At 40.7% G+C, this 22,924-nt stretch overlaps 2 protein-coding genes and 1 long non-coding RNA gene across 4 annotated transcripts in view; 2 read left to right on the top strand and 1 right to left on the bottom strand.

The window, feature by feature from the left end:
- helz (helicase with zinc finger) overlaps nt 1–5,330 on the top strand; it is a 30,042-nt gene extending 24,712 nt beyond the window's left edge. For both annotated transcript variants that reach the window (XM_058072790.2, XM_058072801.2), the window contains exons 27-33: nt 14–218; nt 333–416; nt 496–999; nt 1,529–1,784; nt 1,940–2,570; nt 2,858–3,125; nt 3,214–5,330. In XM_058072790.2, the coding sequence (XP_057928773.2) occupies nt 14–218; nt 333–416; nt 496–999; nt 1,529–1,784; nt 1,940–2,570; nt 2,858–3,125; nt 3,214–3,569 (2,304 nt within the window). In that variant the 3' untranslated portion in view covers nt 3,570–5,330. The remainder of the gene's footprint in view (nt 1–13; nt 219–332; nt 417–495; nt 1,000–1,528; nt 1,785–1,939; nt 2,571–2,857; nt 3,126–3,213) is intronic.
- Nucleotides 5,331–6,369: 1,039 nt separating this feature from the next.
- Nucleotides 6,370–9,700, top strand: LOC131129354 (uncharacterized). Its single transcript, XR_009129830.2, has 3 exons — nt 6,370–6,423; nt 9,178–9,459; nt 9,561–9,700. It is a non-coding gene; the product is annotated as an uncharacterized LOC131129354 (long non-coding RNA).
- On the bottom strand, nt 8,332–20,415 carry LOC131129349 (voltage-dependent calcium channel gamma-1 subunit-like). Its single transcript, XM_058072815.2, has 4 exons — nt 19,922–20,415; nt 12,196–12,270; nt 9,498–9,644; nt 8,332–9,436 (listed from the first exon to the last, which is right to left on the bottom strand). The coding sequence occupies exons 1-4, from the start codon at nt 20,157–20,159 to the stop codon at nt 9,204–9,206; spliced, it is 693 nt and encodes a 230-aa protein (XP_057928798.1). The 5' UTR covers nt 20,160–20,415; the 3' UTR covers nt 8,332–9,203.
- Nucleotides 20,416–22,924: the final 2,509 nt, after the last annotated feature.

Genomic DNA, 22,924 nt, shown 5'->3' with positions numbered 1-22,924 from the left:
TTGTTTTTTGTAGTTGCCTTGGCCAGGTTATCAGAACCGCTTTGCTGTTGACCCACGTATCATGAGCCACCAGGCAGCTATGGCATACAACTTCAACCTATTGCAGGCCCAGAATCGAGGCTCCCCAATTCCTTGCAGTGGAGTGGCACAACCATCTCCTCTTGGAGTGGGTCAACCAAGCCCCGACATAGATCTACAATCAGATGCAATCAGAAATGGCATGATTTGATTTTAATTTCTACTGCAAATAACAACCCCATTTACAGAATGGGTGCAAATATTTGGCATCAAACAGAAAGATAACTGCACATGTTTTATGCACTTTTATATAGGCAAATTAGAAGGATGTCCCAAGTCAGAGTCAAGCTGTCTTCAGACCGCAGAGAGAAAAACCACAGAAATGAAGGACAAACAGGAATGTATTTGATACATGAATGCATACAGAAAGCACGCCACATTATTTTTAACTTGTGTTCTGTGTATTGTTTTTACAGGGGGATTTTGACACAGGTCAAAGTCGAAGTCTGGAATCACAGACTGATGGGCTCGCTGGTTTCCCCAATGCACTGCTCCACAGAAAAGACCCGTCAGCCGCCCAGAGAGCCCTCAACTACCACTTGGCACCACCCAACCCAGCGTTCCCCCCTCATCCTGTCAACGGAAGAGCGCTCCCTCAACAGTGTCCGGTCTCAAGGCTACCTTATCGGGTCAGCCAGCCTCAACATCCAGGGATGGTCCAGCAGAATCAACAGCTCAGCCCTGCCTTCCCAGGTGGAGGCCACAATGCATCCTTCTTTAGTGGTCACATTGCCCCTCATAGGGCTATCCAGTCCCCCACTTCGGATGGGCCAGAGTCTGCAGGAGTAGAAGAAATGGGTAACGCCATCAGGACTCCAATGGGTCACGCAGGCGGACATCACCCAAATCTATCACGGCACAACAACAGAGTCAACAGTTTTGGGGAGGATGGACAAGATGGAATTCTGGGAGATGGTCTTGGTGAGTTGTTGGGGAAGGGAAATTGCCTCATATTGATTGATCGATTTTATTTCTATACCGCAGCCTAGCCCAACTGACTTTAGGCGACGGGCGGGGTTTAGAGCTTGTTTTTTTAAGACATTAAAATTTAACATTTTAACATGTAGAAATAAGATCGTATGTTAGTGTGACTCAAAAATGCTGTGATTTTTTTGCACTTAACAGCTTTGCAGTTGCCATGTATGCGTATGCGTAATTATGTCTACTGCTCACCATAAAGGTAATTGCACCTAGTGGTATTACCTGGAATTATTTTTTTGAGGGCTAAAGCATTTATTTACGGTGTGGTATTCAATTTGGCTGACCAACCTAGCTATTAATTGGGGCATGGGATCTATCAGAGATGAAATTATTAGTGTGGAATTTATGGAATGTTAAGTTTTTTTTATTGGAACTACTACTATTTGTTATGGTCACCAATTTACTCAAAGTAGTTGTTACATTTTTATTGTAAAGTTGCAAAGAACTAATGTCATGGTTGGGTTTTTAGACCTTCGGGGCCCCTTGGCTCTAGAGGTCCTGAACCAACAGCAGCAGGCCGCCAGGCTCGGTCAGTGGAGTGAACCAGCAGGCCCTTTCCTACAGGGCGGGGTCGCCTTCCCTCTGCCCCAGCAAATTCCTCACCTTGCTCAGCCGGGCATGACTCGCTTTTCCCATCAGCTGCTACGTGCAACTAGTTGGGGTCTCAGTGCCAATGTGGAGGATGAAGCTGGTTCTGTTGCTTCCACTGGTCCACCTTTCAACAGGTTAGACCAAAGACACTTAATAATGTTTTGTATTGTTAAATTTCAAAAGAACTGCATGATCAATGTTGATATGATCTCCTTTTAGCCTTTTCATGTCTGTTTTTCTTGCTGGTAATCATATGGAGGTCACATGGAAACACACTTTGACTTGCCAGGTACACAGGCCTCCTGAGAGAGATCCCTTTACAGGAGCAGCCTGAAGCAAGGGAAGCAAGTGAAATTCAACCACCTCCCCAATCTCGCCTCCTTCAGTATCGACAGACCCGTGCCTCTGGTGACCCCTCATCTCCTTTAGCTGCCACTTCAAATCATGCCGGTCCGTTTCCATCTGGACCGTACGCCCACGAAAGCAGTCGAGATCATCTTAACAACAACCTTGTCAACAATGCAGCTCTGCCACAGCACCCTGTTGGAAATCCCCTTTATAGTAGCAGTTGCTACCCACATCAGACACCAGCTCACCCTGCCAGCCCCCCTCCATCCCAGGTCAAATATCTTCTGCAGGAGGCCCAGTGGTCTCAGGGTGGAGGTGCATCTGTGAGCCCACCTCAACAGAACCACCTGTTAAACAGTCAGGGCCATGGCCTTCCATACGGACTGCCCATCATGGCGCAACCCAGCAGGCAGGAGCAGGTCCATTTGATGCAGCTTCACCAGCACCAGCAGCAGCAGCAGCAGCAGCAGCAGCAGCCTCAGCCTCAGCAGAATCAAGGTCAAGACCAGGGGTCCTACCACTCATTGTCACCTAGAACGTCTGCAACCACTGCTCTGCACAGTGTAGATGAGGTAGGTGTCACTCATTTTACTGAATTCCTGCTTTATTCTAAGTATATGTCAGTATGTTATAGTGCTGTTCTGCACACATACAACCATAATAATAATAAGTATTGTTGAATTCATACCCCCGCTATTAAATGCCATAGTCAGTTGACTAGTTGTCAATCTGTAGGCTGGGGTTGTATACTTTATTTGTCAAGTCTGCGTTTATTCACATTGTACTAAATTATTAAATCTCCTCTTTGGCTGGCTTTACATCTGGCTCTTCTTTCTCCATCTTTTAATCATCTGTACAGTATGAACCCAGAGGGCCAGGTCGGCCCCTCTATCAGCGTCGCATTTCCTCCAGCTATCCAGATGAATCCTCCCCTGCCAATGCCCACAATGCAACATCCCAGCTGCCCCAGGAACCTCCTCATCCTCACATGCAGCAGCAGCACCCGCATGCTCGCTATAGTTACCCCTCACATGAGCTCTGGCCCAGTAACGGTGGTGGTCCCAGTCACTTCCAGAACATTCCATGTAATGGAGGGGGGACCCTCATTCATCATCGTGACCTTTTAGGTAGGCCAAGCCAGAGGTGTACAGGATTTACTTGTGTCCCCAAGTGTTTTCTTCATCTGTTTGTGTTCTCTTGTTCTGTGATTGGCAGCTTCCAAGGCTCTGCGTCAGATAGAGGAGCAGCAGGTGAAGGTGGAATCTACAGCAGCACAGCAGCCACACCCACATGCACTCAACTCCCTTCAGCACGCCGGACAGTTCCCTCCCCTCATGCCCAATAATAGCAAGCAGCAGCCACAGCAGGCTGCCCCAGAGCCCATTCAAGCAGCTCCGAATTTAAACAAAGCACCCACTATGTCCTATGCCAGTGCTCTACGTGCTCCGCCCAAACCTCGAGCCATTCGCCCAGAGCAGGCCAAAAAGAACAGCGACCCACTCTCGCTCCTGCAGGAGCTCAGTATAGGAAGTTCAGATGGTAGCAATGGCTACTATTCTTACTTCAAATGAGTGTCATCCCTACCACATAATATATAACACCCCAAAATATAAAACACATTGAAAAAAAAGAAAAATCCTTCAAAAAATACAAAAAAATATAGTGCAAAGTTTCTATCAGTAGGTTTTTTGCATTTTTTTTTCATTTTAAACCTTTTATTTGTAACAGTTATCTCCTGTTTCACATATCTGTGAAGAAAATAAGTATATATAATGAATGCATTACTGGTATATATACATAGTCATTATGTATATATGAACATATATACTTATATTATCTACACTTGTATATGTACGTAATGCTTAAAAAAAGCTTATTAAAACATTTAAGATATTTGGTTGGCCACTTAGCTTCCTTGCATTTTTACTCCCAGATTGAAGTTGGTTTTGCTGGTTACTAAACACACGTGTTGACATTTCTGTCAAGATCATTTTCAATGTCTGAATTTTCATATGACTATAGTTGTGGTAATGGCCAAAAGCTAAGTGGTCAGCTGACACAAAATCTACATGGAGAAGTGTATAGAAGTAGTTTCCTCTAATCTGTACATATAAAGAAAATAAAGACTGAATTGTATGCCACAGACAATTCCTTAAATTATTGTAAACCCTTATGTTTTTAAACATGTTGGACACGCTGGACAGCCCATTAACCCTAATTGGGTTGTTTAAGTACATGTATGAATAGTTTCCCTCTTCATTATAAGCTTTTGGATCTCTTAATTCATCTACAATATAGATAGTGGTTTATTTTGTTTTTTTAAAATTAACGACTTAAATTTTCTGTAATAATACCCACAAACTTCTCCTTTTGTGGTCACTTTTTAATCTGTATTATGACCTCTTCTAAAAGGATATGGCATGTGCTGTCAGCAGGACAAGAGTTGTGTTTTTTTTGGAAGGTGACAGCATTGTGATGGTTCGTGAAAGTGAAGAGAGCGTGATGGTGTGGCATTGTGAGTCATTGTGGGGAAACACTGCCAGATAAACACAGTTTTTATTTGGAGGAGACAGACAAACCTTAAGAATTTGCAAAGAAAGAGTGACACATTTGTGGCTTTAATGAAGATCTGACTGTAGTACACACTGTTGGTGATTGGCTGCTCCTGATTGCTTTCCCTATAAGACAATCTGTCAATGTGAATAATCCTTGTGATGGAACAGGTCCATTCTTACAAGATTAATGCATTAATCAGACTTTACAATGCTTTTCATTCTGTTGAAATTAGTTTAGAAATGCAGTCGATCTTTTTTTTTTTTTTGTCAAATTATTATTTTTCTTTAATTTGGTTTTATATTGTAATACCCCCGCCTGATTTTCACTTTCCTTTTGAAAACCATGCAGTTTTATGAACTTCACTGCTGCTTGAAAACAGTCTACATATGATAAAAGAAAATAAGATACCACCAGTTTGTTTTAAGGATCACTCCAGTTGCAGTTAGTACTGCTTTTATCTCCACTGCCCTGCTTAGCCCAAACTAGTGATGACATCCTACGGTGCCATGATTTTCATACAGCAGTCAAAACTTCTTTAGAATGTGAAAAGTGACCTGCTTATCTCCTCTAACTTGTGGTTTCATTGACATTGTGATCAGAGGTCCAGATATTTTTTGTTGTCAGTTAACAGTATCGCGCTGATTAACGTACTTGTAAATATGCATTTTTTTAGGTATTTACAGACCCTAAATTTGGTAACCGCCTCAATTTTTGTAGATGCTGTTCAGAGGTATGTCCTTTTGAATTATGCAAATTCACAAAAAAAATGTAGTCTTGAAATAGACGCGAACCCAGTTGGTAGTTTTTAGATGTTTTTGTTCATGATGGCTGATGACAAATTTTGTTGCTCAATTCTTTTTTTTTTTTTTCACTGTACAATACTTAACGTTGCTGTTAAACTTTTGTGCCACATCACAACGATAATACTACAATCAACATATATTCTTTTTATTGCATGTTCATTTTGGTTTGTTTTTTTTCATTCCCGTTTTTATTTTGTATCAATTTTTGGTGGGGAAAAAAAAACATGCTTTTATTCAACTCAGTCAAAAAATTTTGGTGTAGTCGTTGTGTATGATGTGACACTATAAACCAGCTATTCTGTTTTGCTAACATGTCATTCAACAGTGTAACGGTCATGTATGTTTGTGTGTTATCCAAGCAGGGCTAAAGCTGAGGTTGCTCCCTATAGTGTGTCTGATGAAAAGCCTCGTAAACGCTCCTTGGCTAAACTTGTGCAATATTAACATTTCAGGCGGAAGACATTGAGCCAAAGACTATTAAAGGGATTTATTTTTCTTTTATTTAGTTTGTCATTTCCCTGGTCCCCATCTCTTTAAATATCAGTTGAACAAATGAATTTTGCTTGGCCACCCCTTTTAACGGGCCCCATTGATGTGAGATTTGGTCGCCTTTTTGAAGAACGCAAAACTTGAGCGTTGTGACACACTAGGGAGCAACATTTGGCCCAGCCAGTAGAAATCAGTGTGTCCATTTGTTTTTGTCATCCTTTTACTCTCCTGTGTTCTTCCCTGCAGTAAGTCTGTACTGACACACCTGTTAGCCCCGCCCCACCCCACCCCAGACAGCCCACTGGGGGTACAAAGTACTGAATAGATCTGTTTTACTCTTATCCATTTCAATTGATGGTGGTAATAAAGGATTTAGACTGTGTTTTAAAAGTTATTTTCTTTGCTATTTGTTTATCTATTAAAGTGTTTTTATTGAAACTTGTTTGATTGAAAGTGTTTTGATTGCAACTAGTTTGAATTCTCTTTTCCATTGATTTTTTTTTTTTTTCAGTATCATCTCCTGAATGTTTCGGACACCTCTGACCTAACTGAATTGAAGGTTGAAGAAAAAGATTTGGTATGTTTCTCTGAACTGCACACAGTAATTAATATTGTTGTTTTTAACACCAAGTTTTCCCAAACGTTTATTTTTCATGAAAAAGTTACACACACAGGATATAGGGCATTCTAAAATCAAATCACATGCTTTAATCATAGAACAATATAAAACAATTCAATCCAGACAAAGTAAGTACATATATATATATATAAAAATAACCAGCCAATCATTGTATCTGTTTCTAACATAGTCACTGTCCAATGAAAAGAATGTATGTCAATGTTTTTAAAAATATAGTATCATAGTGGTATTTACAGTGAAGAAAATAAGTATTTGAACACCCTGCTATTTTGCTATTTCTCCCACTTAGAAATCATGGAGGGGTCTGAAATTTTCATCGTAGGTGCATGTCCACTGTGAGAGAGATAAACTAAAAAGAAAAATCCAGAAATCACAATGCATGATTTTTTAACAATTTATTTGTGTGATACAGCTGCAAATAAGTATTTGAACACCTGAGAAAATGAATGTTAATATTTGGTACAGTAGCCTTTGTTTGCTATTACAGAGGTCAAACGTTTCCTGTAGTTTTTCACCAGGTTTGCACACACTGCAGGAGGGATCTTGGCCCACTCCTCCACACAGATCTTCTCTAGATCAGTCAGGTTTCTGGTCTGTCGCTGAGAAACACGGAGTTTGAGCTCCCTCCAAAGATTTTCGATTGGGTTCAGGTCTGGAGACTGGCTGGGCCATGCTAGAACCTTGATATGCTTCTTACGGAGCCACTCCTTGGTTTTCCTGGCTGTGTGCTTCGGGTCGTTGTCGTGTTGGAAGACCCAGCCACGACCCATCTTCAATGCTCTGACAGAGGGAAGGAGGTTGTTCCCCAAAATCTCACAATACACGGCCCCAGTCATCCTCTCTTTAATGCAGTGCACTCGTCCTGTCCCATGTGCAGAAAAACACCCCCAAAGCATGATGCTACCACCCCCATGCTTCACAGTAGGGATGGTGTTCTTCGGATTGTACTCTTCATTCTTCTTCCTCCAAACACGCTTATTGGAATTATGACCAAAAAGTTCTATTTTGGTCTCATCTGACCATAAAACTTTCTCCCATGACTCCTCTGTATCATCCAAATGGTCATATGCAAACTTAAGACGGGCCTTGACATGTGCTGGTTTAAGCAGGGGAACCTTTCGTGCCATGCATGATTTCACATCATGACGTCTTAGTGTATTACCTACAGTAACCTTGGAAACGGTGGTCCCAGCTCTTTTCAGGTCATTGACCAAGTCCTGTCGTGTAGTTCTGGGCTGATTCCTCACCTTTCTTAGAATCATTGAGACCCCACGAGGTGATATCTTGCATGGGGCTTCACTCCGATTGAGATTGACCGTCATGTTTAGCTTCTTCCATTTTCTAATGATAGCTCCAACAGTGGACCTTTTTTCACCAAGCTGCTTGGTAATTGCTCCGTAGCCCTTTCCAGCCTTGTGGAGGTGTACAATTTTGTCTCTGGTGTCTTTGGACAGCTCTTTGGTCTTCGCCATGTTACAAGTTAAAGTCTTACTGATTGTATGGGGTGGACAGGTGTCTTTATGCAGCTAACGACCTCAAACAGGTGCATCTGATTCAGGATGATACATGGAGTGCAGGTGGACTTCTAATGGGCAGACTAACAGGTCTTTCAGGGTCAGAATTCTAGATGATACACAGGTGTTCAAATACTTATTTGCAGCTGTATCACACAAATAAATTGTTAAAAAATCATGCATTGTGATTTCTGGATTTTTCTTTTTAGTTTATCTCTCTCACAGTGGACATGCACCTACGATGAAAATTTCAGACCCCTCCATGATTTCTAAGTGGGAGAAATAGCAAAATAGCAGGGTGTTCAAATACTTATTTTCTTCACTGTATCTGAAATCAATGTTTTTTGGAGGGCTAAAAGGGGGGGAAATATACCACGGATTGCAATTAAACACAGCTGCAGCTTAACAGCATGAAGATTAAAAAAATACATATGTATCAATACCAATTTTAAGGTGTAGACAATTTGATTTGTCATTTTTAAATAATTACAGTAAACTCAACTAATCTAAAACTCAGAGCCCATTTTTATCTTGGTTTCTGAAGTATAATCGTTTTTGTGCAGTGTTTACTTGAGTAGTCCTGCAAAAACAAAAATGAAAAGAGGAATACTAAAATATGTACAAGATATCATACATAAGGCAGCAGACCACATGCACATTAAAAATGGCAGAATTGTCATCAAACCAGATGCAGCCACATTCATAATGTTATAATATGGGGGGTAGGCCTATCGATATATAATCCAATACAAAGGCTGTATAAAAAATACTTTTCAAAGATAATACTCAGTAGCGATTGACTCAACTTATTTGTAGAAACCATAACAATATGTTTATGATTGTGTAGAACTGCTGCATCCTCAGCAAAGAGTATATTCCAATCCAGACTTTGTGTTTATATATCTATATGTAAATATTAAATATTAAATTGTGCGGGTGTACCTAATATTGTACCCAGTGCGTTTACAATTGCAATATAAATCCAGCCTGTCTCCTTGTGAACGAGGGACTCATCTCCATCATCAACAGGTTTAATAGATGAGATTGTACTTTTCATTTATTGTAAATAATTTAGAAACATTTACAAAAGACCTACATTCAAGTTGTTTAACGGTTGAGAGGTAAATTCCCATCATGGCCATGGTCCTTCCAAGCCACACTCCCTCTCTTTGGACAGCTCCTCATACTGAATCCTTCCACTTTTCACTCTACTTGCTCTGGCTCGGCATCCATGCAAGTCTCCCATGGGTTCCTGGGCATTTGTGGCATGGAGAGGATGAGAAGGGCGATGCCGGTGAGAAAGAGGAGGATGAAACCGACGCAGGCACAGGCAAAGGACCAGCTGTAGTAGTACTGCATCCAGATGGTGTCCTCGCTCTCGATCATGCGTTTGACTGACTGACGCATCACTTCCAGTGAGATGAACGAACACAGACCTACGAGAAAGATCGGTCAAACTGTAGGTGGAGATTAAATGATTTAACCTTCTGAACTTACCTGAAAATGCGAAGAACATTCCTGAAGGTTTGAGTAGATATTGTCTTCCTTTGCCTTTGCCAGTGTACGAGCCAATCAAACACAGGCATCCCAAGATCATGAAGACCAAACTGAAGATGGAAATGGCTGCAGCAGAGATGTTGTACTCTGGAACAAGAAATGAGAGGGACATCTGGTGATTCTACACCCAAGGGCCACTTCACTTGATACCATACAGAATGGTAACAATGTTTTGCTTTTTCTTTGTTTTGTTTTTTTGCAGCACTTATTCCAAAAGGTATTGCCTCAACAAGACCTGTATGTGTCATTGTGGAGATGTTGCATCACTTCCAAGATGTTGCTTCCACAATATCACCTTCAACCACCTGTTGGCGATTGAGGCTGCATCAGTTTAGCACTGCAACAAGGCACTAATACCTTAGTTGTTTGGTCTGGTGCTATAACAATACACAGTTTTAGCACCCATCCCTACTTGGCCGAGTTAGTTACTGCATATTGTCGCTATTGAATGACCAACAGGATACCACAATTAAATAATGAGTCCATTGTGGGATCTACATTTACAGTTAAAGTCTACTGGGGACAATTCACAAGCTCTGCATTCAATAGGAACAAATGCTTAACAAATAACAGCTAATTAGAAAGCAATTCACATGCAGTAATATAACACATAGTATGTGTCCTGCATATATATGTATGTATCTGAACCCTTTAACAAACTATATTATGTTGTGGTTGAAATATCGCAGTGTAGCTTTTTCATAATTGGGAACAACATCCAATTAGTTTTTAATTGCTTGAGGCCAAGTAATACTTTCTTGGCATAGTTTTATCCTCTCCTAATTGGTTTTATGTTCTGTGGACTGCATCCTTGTCAGTGTTTCGGTTAACACATGATGTTGGCTTATTGGAACTCAGTAGGGAAGCTCAGGATGGAATCTGTGTTAATGTTTGCAGGCAAGTTTGTCTGAGCAGCGTGAACAGCCTTTGGCTTGTTATTCTTTTCTCTCCCAGTACAGTGAGATGACTTTCAAGGTGTTTGATCTGTGGCCTGTATGGATGAACCATGCCGGCGGGAAAGCCAGTCCTTTAGGAAAGGAACGAGCCTTCACCTTCAGGGCGAATGTATGCTCACCATGCTGCTGTTGCAGAGCTAAAACCCAAACTTTCTCAACACTACAAGCAAACATGGCTTCGAAGAATCAACAAAAGGTGGGGTTATTTTGCTTTAACTATGGGCAAATACGTGATCAACAATAAAGATTAATGTGCATGTTTGCAGGATATTTGATGTGTAGAAATGCACACATTTCAGAAATTGATTACATGTTATACTCAGTTGGGGGAGGCACCATCTCGACAGGACTCTTAACATAATATAGAAAATGAATGAATGAATGGACGGATTACATGTAAAGGTTTGCTTAGTTTACATCAGGGATGGGCAAATATTTTGACTTGTGGACCGCATTGAGTTAACAAAATTGTCGGGTGGGCCAGTAGGTATATTTAAAACACTCTCCTTGAATTATTTGTCAAATTTTATCTACAAAAGTGTTATATTATCAGCTGTATGTTCTCATGTTCCTTTTTTCAGGAGCACTTTAAACATCAGACCACATCAAACTGTAATTTAATTTTACAGTTTTGTTGTTTTGTTTTTTTTTTTTTACTAAATAAGACATCCAACTTGCAAGTCATGTTGCCAGTTTGTATGTTAAAAGTTGAAATACTCAATAGTTGAAAACAACTGGCGGGCCAGATTCAAACACTTAGTGGGCCGCATGTGGCCCCCGGGCCGTAGTTTGCCCACCCCTGGTTTACATGTAACCCAGTAGAACGTCCATGCTAATCGTTACCTTCTTAATATTTAAAAAATGCGTTTTTTAATATTAGAGACACAAAATAACACCCCTATAGTCAACTTTCAACTTGTTTTACCAACTGTAGTAGACAAAATAGGAGTAAGAAAAAAAACCTTTACAATAAATAAGACTTGGTACTATAAATGTGCTTCCTGGGGGACCTGAGTGAGGGGTGGATTATTGTGCCTGTTGTGAGATTCAAACCCGAAATAAAAGCCTGTTGTTCCGGTGATCACATCTAACTGTGTGTCTCACTGTCACCAGTTTAGACCAGTTTAGAATTCTTCATTTCATCTGCAGCTTTGAATGCTACATATTTGTATTTTATTCTATTTCATGCTTAGATGTAATATTTTGATGAATAGACGATATTCAACCATGAAACAAATTTGAATGCCCCCAGGGAAGCTCCTTATAGCATTATAGCTACATTGATACAATCCTCAAGCTTTTTATTAGACTTTGCGTTGTGTATATATTCCCCCAACTGTATGGATGCCTCGGTGACATGTACTGTATAGTACACACTGTACACATAGTGTGCTCATTCAGCCATATACATCATGATGGTGGACTCACACAGCGCGAAGGCAGGAGTGAATAAAACAACTGATGCAATCACTCGAGAAAACTTGCATTTTATATTCACTGAAGGGAGTAGAGGGTGCTGAGATATACGTGAAGTATGTGTAGTGTTGTAGAATGGTATAGTTGGGAGGTGGAGGGGCTTACTGATGAACGCCTGCAACAGCATCTTCGGATGTGGGGGCGTGAATGCAAATGATGTTGCAATTCACATATTGATAGTAGCAACCAGAGAATAAGAAACTCACCTTTCTGTGTTTTGTGTTCAAATATCTCAGTATCCTGTCCTGGAGTGAAGTGGCCGAAGTAAGTGCAGTTTTCATCTGAAGGTAAAGGGGAAGCAATAAAAGTTAGTTCTGTCATGAAGTGGTGAATTTATGTTGATGCAACAGTAGAAATGAACACTGACAGACGGTTTTAGCATCTCAGTGTGTATGTTGTAAATCGGCAGCTGCCATTTGGCACATGGTGGATCGTGAACAACTGGCTTTTTATAGTGTGGCACGCTTTGCATTTAACAGTGGAATGCCCTTTTGCTTCTACACTTTCAAGCAAAATTTTCACAGAATCCCTCTAAAATCACACACAGATTGGAGGATTTTATGTAACTTATGACAGCTGGTGGAGCTGTGTCAACGTACACTGGTATCTTTACTCCGTGCTAGACATTGGGCATTTTGTTGGATGGCTAGTGCTCCTGTGATTTGATCTCTGGGTGTGCACGGCGGGTGGAAAAGATGGGTTATATTTGTACACAACAACTGCTCAGTTCTGCAAGTGTCATTCATTCATTCTCTGCATGTTTTTAAAAAAAAAATTTTTATTTAATATTTTTGCAGAAAAAAAGCGACCTCAACTCGGGATGGCAAAAGAAGACTACACTGTACGTACATGTAAGTATCATTATCAGTGTTAAAGTAGCAGATTAGACATTACACTTGTGTGACAGTTAAGTTAAATGTGATTAGAATGTTTCATTGACACAGATGGCTTAATACTAAATTGGGTCCACCACCAATAGTCCCATTGTTCTAAGGATCCACTGTGATTTATTACCGACTAATGCAACAAGCCACTGAAAGAATGTACTGTAGACATATTAACACTTCAGTGAGTATTTCGAAAGATCCAGTATTTATTGTCCTTTGCATGTTACGAGCAATGCAAACAGTTGTTGAGTGAAGTGATTGAACCCCTAAATCTTCACAGCTCTCAAGTCTAACTTTGCTCCACATAATGTAACTGTACCGTATATAACTTGTGCTCCACCTGTCAAACAGTCATACAGTGCCAATGTGTAAGCCTATCCATAACTACACACTAGACTCTCAAAAGGTTTACAGTTTGACACTTGGAGGGTGCATATGTGCCATAAAGGACACATGTCTGAGGGCATATATGTATAAAACCAACCAGGAATAAATCTTATTGTTTTACATTTTGGATGGTGTCCAATTCAAGGTCCATTTTGCATGCTTTACCTCTACCTTTACCTTACCTTTTTACCTCGTCAGACACCTTTTGTTATGAACTGAAACAGAGGGGGTCTCCATCAGGTCTAACATCAGTGACCCCTGACTTAACTAATGGACAGAGATTCCCACAGACACTCCAGCATCTTGCCAGAAGTCTTTCCAGAAGCATTGAAGCTGTTATAGCTGATAAATCACTTAAAACTTTACATTGCCATTTGCAAACTAGGCTTACACATTTTAATTTCATTCGACTTATGTCACGCTGAATGCTTGACTCACACTTTTATTTCAGAGCGCACATATTTCTGAAAGCAGAAGCATGTCTGATAATGGAAAATGTTGCAGGTCAACATAACTGTGAGTTTAAGTGAGAACTTTGACACATGTATCGGCAAAGCCACCATGACATGATGCTGTTGCATGATCTCACATGAAATAGAGTGCATGTCAGTGACGCGGTACGGTATATGCCATGATGCTTTACTTGCATGTGCATTCTTAATCCCATACATACACTCTCAGTATGAAACCTCTTTGAAATGCTTGCATGTAGAAATATACATGTTATTTCCCAGTTGCAGTTAAAGGACCCATGCTGGTTTAAAAACTTCAAATGAAATGGAAGAATGGCTGGTGACACAACAAGGAAAGAAAAGCAATAGGAAACAGGGTGTTCAGAAAGCTCTACTTAGAACCTCTTTTTAGATGGGGATTCATGGCATTTTTCAACATAATTTTGATGTATGCATACTGTATGTATACATACTGTATAGTTACAGTGTGCCGACTATTTACATTGGTTGAAGTCAATTGTCACATTTACAATGTTATTATTATGTATTTACCTATTTACAGGATTTTTTTGTGGTAGAGGTATTTATTTTACTTCAGATTTTTTTTTATTTGTTTTTTGTGAACATGTAAATTGGCTAACCATAAAACAATGCCATTCAATGCTTTTCTAAGTGTATGTGGGTCACAGACAGTACAGTATGAATGATATGAGAGGGACCCAAGTGGAAGAGCGAGGTTACACGGAGAAGAAATACAGAAGGTGGATAATTTTAAGTACCTGGGGTCAACACTTCAGAACAATGGAGATTGTGAAAAGGAGGTGAAGAAGCGTGTGCAGGCAGGATGGAACGGGTGGAGAAAAGTGTCAAGCGTTATGTGTGATAGAAGAGTTTCAGCAGAAATGACAGGAAAGGAATACAAAAGGAATACAAAACTTTGGTGAGATCAGCCATGTTGTTTGGTCTAGAAACAGTGCAACTGAGGAAAATACAGGAGATGAGGATGCTGAGGTTCTTATTGGGAGTGACCAGGATGGATAGGATCAGGAATGAGTACCTCAAAGGGACATTACATGTTAAAGGCCTTGGAGATTAATTCAGAGAGGCCAGACTGAGATGGTTGTGACATGTCCAGAGGAGAGATAGTGAATATATTGTTAGAAGGATGCTGCGTTTAGAGCTGCCAGGTAGGAGGCATAGAGGAAGACCAAAGAGGAGGTTTATGGGTGTAGTGAAGGAGGACATGAGGGTAGTTGGTGTGAGAGAGACAGATACAGAAGACAGGGTTGGATGGAGATTGGTTTGCTGTGGCGACCCCTGAAGGGCAAAGTACAAAGAGAAAGAAGAAGATGACCAAGTCATCCCAACCCTCCCAAGTTTAAAGGTCATTTGAAGTGGTTTTGCGAAACCCTGGTGAAAAAGTAATTGAATGATAATCTCATATACCTTTTATGAATGATGACATGGCCTGGGTATCATATGAATTAAGAAAAAAAAATGGTTACTTAGCAACAACATCCAATTTGGAGGACATAGCGTTACTTCTCAGTCAGACCTTGAATTATTGATGGCTTGGAGCATTTCTTTACAACGTGTTTACCCACATAAAGTATGTTAGGAAATGCAAATCCTTCCTTCAGTCTGCTCCGTTCTTTCTTCTTGTTTTATCTTGTCACATAATTGCAGAGACTATATATTCTCTTGCTACATTGAGACGTACTTTTTTCAAGATGAAAAATGTTGGCATTGCCAAGTGGCCCTTCAGTCACTGACTCTGAATCTGCATTGCGATGTGCGTCTAAGTGGCGCCTCTCCGTTATTTATTAGAGGTTTGGAGCCAGGCTGATTTGTGCTTAGCTATTTAACGACTGGTACTCTTGATCAAGTATCTTTTTCATGTCACTTTGGTTTTGCAGTTTGCAAGTTACTCAAAATTCACATCTGATTTTTAACATAACATAACATAACATAACACTATATATACAAAAACCCTGACTAACAAACACAGGTTAAACAGTACACAATGATTTTGTCAGTCTTAGTAAAATGGGATCATTAGTAGTGTAGTGTGTCACCTAGCTGACTTTTTCAGCTGGTGCGGAATCATTGCAAGTCCAGAGTGTAGTCCACTCGTCATTATAAATCAGCTGACATAGGCTCCAGGCCTAGACGAGCCTTGGTGGAAGTCTGTACCATTCCGGTTGACATCTTGTTTAAAGCCTCAATAAAAATACGTTGGTAGGCGCAAAGATGCTGCTTACAATTTGTCTGTCTGTCAACTCTGGGAAAACCGCAGCTTGTTTGTTCATCGTGTGCTCTAGGCTGTGCTGACAAGCTCTTTAAAGCCACTTTTGTTCTTAATGGGCCACGCTGCTGTGTATGTGTGGTGTTTGTCTGAGGGTGCATTTTAGCACATTTGATGTCACAACAGTCTTTTTGTATGTACCCACAGCAAGAGCTATGCTTCATCTTCATGGTTTCATTGCAGCATGGTTGTTGTCACTGGAAGCCAACACAAGCAATGTCAAATTGGGTTCACCGTAGAGCTCCGAGCAGAGCACTTTTATGATGAAACAGTCCTCAAATCCACTCTTACCTGCACTGATTCAATAGCTGCCAAAAATGCATGGTTGACGCATAAAGAAATGGATCCTACCAGCTGCCACTATTCAACTGGATCAGCGCAGAATTCCAGTAAAGCTGCTTGAGATTAATGCAGTGTGTGGGATTTTAAATACTATGGAATGAAAATGTCAAAATCAAAGAACAATTAGAATTCGAAGGTGGTCAACAGTCGAAACTCAGTGAGGTTTTTTCAGGATCCAGCTGAAACCTGAACAAGATAATACCGAAAAAAAATCTCACAATCTTTAGGAATTCATTCATTCATTCATTTTCTACTGCTTTTTCCTCACGAGGGTCGCAGGAGTGCTGGAGCCTATCCCAGCTGTCTTCGGGCGAGAGGCGGGGTACACCCTGGACTGGTTGCCAGCCAATCACAGGGCACATATAGACAAACAACCATTCACATTCACATTCATACCTATGGACAATTTGGAGTCACCAATTAACCTAGCATGTTTTTGGAATGTGGGAGGAAACCCGAGTACCCGGAGAAAACCCACGCATGCACGGGGAGAACATGCAAACACCACACAGAGATGGCCGAGGGCGGAACCGAACCCCGGTCTCATAGCTGTGAGGTCTGCGCGCTAACCACTAGACCGCCGTGCCGCCCATGAACAAGATAATACCGAAAAAAATGGGAGAATGGGAATTCTTTAAAAAAGATTCTGGATCCAGATGGTGATTCGGATCACCCCTGAAATCAGTTTTTCCATATCCCATTTCCGTTCATATTGATTCAAAACTTTTAAAGTTATTTTGAACAGAAACAAACACGGTGGATGAGCCACACAGCTAGGAGACTCAGGTTCAATTCGCTCGGGCATCTCTGTGACGAGTTTTGGCCGGGTACTCCGGTTTCCTCCCACATTCCAAAAACATGCTAGGTTAATTGGTGACTCCAAATTGTCCATAGGTATGAATGTGAGTGTGAATGGTTGTCTATATGTGCCCTGTGATTGGCTGGTGACCAGTCCACAGTGTACCCTGCCTCTCGCCCGAAAACAGCTGGGATAGGCTCCAGCATACCCCAGAGACCCACATGAGGATAAGCGATTGAAAATTGATAGATGGATGGATGGATAAACGCCAGTAAAAACAGAACCACCACGCTTCTTTCATGCTTGGCGGAGGTAATTACATCTGCATCTTGGTCCACATTCCTTTCAGTATGATACACTGCAAACTACTTTTTAATCACACAAATTTCAACAAATACCACTTCGATAGTGTCAGTCCAAATTGTGCATGTGTATCTTTGTAAAGGGAGACTCTGATATAGCTCTTATACTGGATCCCATAAGACGTATTTAATGACATGGTAATAATACAGCTCAGACATTCAAAATAGGAAATCCCGCCACACCTCCTCTGCGCCACAAAAGCCCAACACATGCCCCCCTTCTCATGCCAGGACCTCTCCCTAAAATAGTATGTCCTGTGGTTTCCAAATACCAACAGTGGCTTCACTTTGAAACTACATTATGCACCCCAACTTCTGTTGAGTATGGAGTAATTTGAGCTGATGTGCAGGCTGAGTGAAAATGTAAAGGCAGCATTGCTTTGGTGGGACTGCAGACTTTGGAACTCAGTCTGGGGTCTTTCAGGTGACGCCGTCACTCAAGAGGAGAGTTAGACTTGGCGCGAACCCCCCGCCTTGCACGGCTGCCATCCAAGACAGCTGAGTATTTGCGTGGCCTATATTTGTATCTCTAATGTCTGCCTGCTGTGAACTTTGCACGCCATCATTAAAAGTATATATATATATAAATACATGATACAAATACCATGTGTTTTTGTCTGGGGGGCATGCTGACTTCACTGTCTTTATTTATGTTATACGTATGTCTCTGGTGATGGTTATATTATAATTTAGGTAAATTTGCATACTTCCTTCCTTGTCCCTTTTCTTTAGCTGCATCATTTTGCCTTCACTATAATGTATGTGTCTTTAGACAAAGCGGATCAAAGTGGATCAAAGGAGGTGTTTGGATAAAAACGCTACACACAGAAACCTACCTTACGCAAGCAGAGTCACATTCAAAGTAGTAAAACTAATGATTAACTTGTTATCAAAGTTAAGGTACAGTATTATGGTTTAACACTTGCTTATAAATTGCCCATATAATAGTATTAATTCCGTTGTATGATGGTGGCAGTGTGATTAAAATGACTTGCATTATTTCCTATGGTAACAATAGCTTCAGACCTCCACAGTAACTCAAGACATATTTTCCAGATGAGCGTCTCATATTGACCTTATGTCACCGCCTTACTAACTGCATTTGTCCTGCTTTTTATCACAGCAGTTTGACACCTCCCTGAAGACTTGTGACTGCGATAAACAATAACGTTCCTCTCCAAATACAGAAAGTGAACTTGGAGAAGATCCACAAGGCTGACTGAGCTTAAGCAGGTTTACGCAGTTCGTAAACAACAGAGTCCAGCATGGCAACCGCCTCAAATCAGAGTTATTAATTTGGACCTTCATTTGTAACGTGTAACATTTGTGGGTGTGCTCTGTAAGCCCTTGCATGTATTAGGATGGGCAGCCTTGTCCGCATGCTGACAAAGGGTGCTTTTTTAATCTCTATTTAATCAATAAATAGATGATGAAGCATTATATTTCAACAAAATAGTCTGAAACAAGGCATATTTTTGGTTATGTCGATGCACAACTGATGTTAGCTGAAATGTGATGTTTGTTTTAAAACATTGCATAATTCCATATAGTAATAGATCAGTCAGGTACAGTGTACTGGAGTTTCTAAGTGAGTTACAACAATAGCTGGCATTCACACATACTCACTACCCCAAAGCATTGCTTGTACCATAAGTCATTTGTATTTAACGAGCTTTGTTTTAGCCTTGGTTACATACTTTGTTTAGACTTATTGCCTTGGGAGTTTTACCTCAACATTGTTTGTCTTATTAAAGTTAATGCGAGGATAGTTCAGCAATTAGTGTTGTTCCAGGTTTCACCTGCTCTGTCATCACTGAAGCAAATGCTAAATATCTGCATTAGTCTGCCAGCTAAGGCCTTTTCAGGGGGATCAGATGTTTTTCCCAAAGGGGAGCTCTGACATTTGTCACTTTGAGGCACCAAAGCACATTTGCAAAGTCCAACAATGGTTTAAAATCCAAGAGAGATGGAACTAAATGCAGGGAAGTTGTTGAGTCCGGTAACCTACACACACACACACACATGGACATGTACAAGTGTTGATGATCTACTCCAGTTTCCACCTTTAAATCACTTCAGAAGGTCGTTATTTTCCATTTTAATAAACTGAGGCCACTCACTTATATTTTGAGAACGATCATAAGTTGTCTTAGTGATATTTGACTCACTGACTTTTTATGCAGTTTCTCTCTTATTACTATATTGAATCCAAATTATTTTGGACTAGTCTGGTTTATTGCAGCTTCCTTCTTTCCTTTTGCAACCTCCTGATGCTAAGATGCTAAAAACCGATCCAATTTAAGTCAAAGTTGGAACTAAAGTTGGAAAAATGAACTTGTCAACATTAAGAAATTAGCCATATTTGCAACCTGCGTTATTCACATAGAAGTTGCTGTACCTCCCGGCAGGCTGATGGGTCCGCATCCATGTTTCTCCTGGTAGTTCTCAGCGCTGATGTAGATGTGCTTCTTGCACAGCCTCCACAGGCCAAAGTGTGCCGCTTCACAGGTTGCGTTGACCCTCCTCACCTGAGGGCTGAGCACAGCCCAGTAGTCCGTCACCACTGCAGTGAACATGCAGGCCATTCCCACCATCAGCACAAAAATGGCAATATTTATCTTGGTGCGCTTATGCATTCTTCCTGTTGCCTAGTGTTTAGTCTTGCGTAAAATAAAAAATGAATATTTAGCAGAGGAATACACGTTCGAGGTGACTCGTTCCCTCTTAAGACGCGCAGCAAACTTCTCGGTTGTCTTGCTCTGAGGTTTGAGTCTGTGCCTGTGCTTCCAAGTGAAGTCACACTGCTTCGTTCTATTCGCAAATGCTTTTTCTTTTCCTGCTCACTCCAATCCACTCTCCGACTGAGGGGGGCTGCAAGTTTAGAGGCACAGCTGTTGAGGTTGATCAGGAAAGATGATGACCAAACCAACTGTTTGCCATGGCAGGCAAAGGGTGCAGCGGTGGGGGCTGTAAGTGGTAGTCAGTGTTGTGACAAGTGGGGTGGGTGTCTGTAGTGCTATAAATTTGACCGGTGAGTTAAGTTGTGTGCCTATCCTGTTACTCACAGCATGTATGAATATACGTGCCCATTTAAACCCCGACCTCCTTGTGAATTTAATAAGAAAATGCACTGTAAATAGTCCATCCATTCATTTTCTATACCGCTTATCCTCATGCTGGAGCCTGTCCCAGCTGTGTCTTCGGGCGAGAGGCAGGGTACACCCCGGACTGGTTGGCAGCCAATCACAGGGCATGTAAATAATCCAGAAAATACTATTTTATTGTGTTTACAAGTTGAAAATTTTGGACCTAGGAGTGACACCTGGGGTACTCCACACTTAGCTATATACTGCGTATCTTTTTGATTCGTATTTTTGATTGACATTTGGATACTCCAGGACGGTCGACAGATAGTTCCATTCGAAATAATTTGACACAAATTTTAAAATGCCTCATAAAATCTTAATTTCCACAGGCATTATTTAATGGCATTCAGATATAGAGTGAAGTTGACCAGGACGGCACCTGTTTAAAGAGCATTTCCTGCAATGCCAGGTCTGATGGGTAAATCTGAACAAACAAGGTCTAGTTGTGCCCTTTCGTGTTGAACTATAGCAGCATTTTACAAAAGGTATCTTTGTTTGACATGAACCTTTCTTCCTGCCAAAACACTGCTAATTAACAAGCCAAGTTTGTTGTTATTTGGCATTTCATAATGAGCAGGAATTTTAAAGCTTGCGTCTGCTCAGACACATGCCCAGATCATTCATGTCGGAATGGACAGGCGAGGCGAAGAGCATGAATGGCCAGAGATGACTACAATTTGTCAATGTGCTTATTCCTCAGCCAAGACCAAATACAAGCTACTATCTTTTGAACTCCCTTTATGTCACCATTCGTTAGGCCTTGGTCCACTTTGAGACCACTTAAAATGTGAGTGTGAATGGTTGTTTGTCTGGATGTGCCCTGTGATTGGCTGGCAACCAGTCCAGGGTGTACCCCGCCTCTCGCCCGAAGACAGCTGGTATAGGCTCCAGCACCCCCGCGACCCTCATGAGGATAGCCGTAGAAAATGAATGAATGAATGAATAATAATAGTAAATCCATAGTAAAAATAACCATTCATAATACTTGGATAGTAAAATAAACAATGTAAAGCTATGTCTAAAAATATTGTATACGTATATAAATGTAGACATTTAGCTATAACATTTCAACCTCCATGGAACTGATCGAAATTACCGAGGAAATTACCAATGCCAGAGATCACAGTATGTGTGAAGCTGCCGTATTTGCCAAAAGCCTTCCATACAGTTAATCACAACATCCTAACTACGAAATTATAAAGGTACAGAATCGTTGGGCCAGCGTCGAATCTGGTCAAAAGCTATCTAGCTAACAGGAAGTAATATGTGAAGCGAGCACAATACACATCTGCAGGTTTAAATATTACCTGTGGCATTCCCCAAGGGTCAATCCTGTGACCAAAGCTGTTCAAGTTGTGTACTAATGTCATCTGTAAAGTGACAAAAGTTATTTGTCGATGATGCTAGCGTCTTTTGTTCGGGAGAAAGGACAAGAGCTGATTGGAAAAAAGTCACACATTAAATGGCTATACTAAAAAGATTGATAAAAATAGATTATCATTGAACCCAAGTAAAACTAAAATAATGATATTTGGTCATAGCAGAAAGGATATTCAAGTTGTCGGTGTGGACATTGAAAGATTTAAAATGAATTTTGGGGATCATAATAGATGGAAAAAATGAGCAAGAAATCTATAATAAAAATCAACACCAACACCAACGTTGCACTCTCCTTTGCTGTTTTCTTTACAGACACAAGAGTTGTCTTTTGAAAGTAAAATTGGGAAAAACACTTCTGGGTGATGACTCTGGTATAGCAGTGACCTCTGACCTTATGGGTACCAGTTATTTTAACCTTTGACATTTTCCATCAATGCATCCGCTTCTGTGTAAGTGAGTCGTCGGGAAGAATCATCATCAAACAGTAATGGTGTGGATATAATGGCGTATTGATTTTAATCATACAGAACATAAAACTATTGCGTTGACGTCAGTCATCAGTCGCTCGTATGCATACTTAATGTCACAAAGCTGTCATTGAGTGTTAATACGAGTTCATTTGGTGCTACACAGAGCGTAGAACATGCCTCGGTGTATTTGTCGTATATTGGCTTGATTCGATGTGCTTTCATCATCATTATCGATGTTCTGCTCAAAAGAACTAGAAGCGTGTTAAAGTTGTTTTGAATGTCGATTGAGAAATGGCTATGCTTCACGCATTGTCAAAATGTTTTGCCTTCAGCATGTTGTATTGCAGGATAGTTCACTGACATAGATTTATCCAGTTTAGTGATTAACAATTGGAAGATTACATG

The sequence above is a fragment of the Doryrhamphus excisus genome, linkage group LG9 (genome assembly GCF_037039965.1).
Source record: "Doryrhamphus excisus strain RoL-2023G ecotype Guam linkage group LG9, RoL_Dexc_Guam_v1.1, whole genome shotgun sequence".
Lineage (NCBI taxonomy): Eukaryota > Metazoa > Chordata > Actinopteri > Syngnathiformes > Syngnathidae > Doryrhamphus > Doryrhamphus excisus.
This window is presented reverse-complemented; position numbering and strand designations above follow the sequence as displayed.

Coding starts and splice junctions, on each gene's coding strand:
- LOC131129349 (XM_058072815.2), bottom strand. CDS start 20,159: ATGCATAAGCGCACCAAGATAAATATTGCCATTTTTGTGCTGATGGTG. Junction 12,271..19,921: donor ACCCATCAGCCTGCCGGGAG/GTACAGCAACTT, acceptor CTTTACCTTCAG/ATGAAAACTGCACTTACTTC. Junction 9,645..12,195: donor TGAACACAAAACACAGAAAG/GTGAGTTTCTTA, acceptor TTCTTGTTCCAG/AGTACAACATCTCTGCTGCA.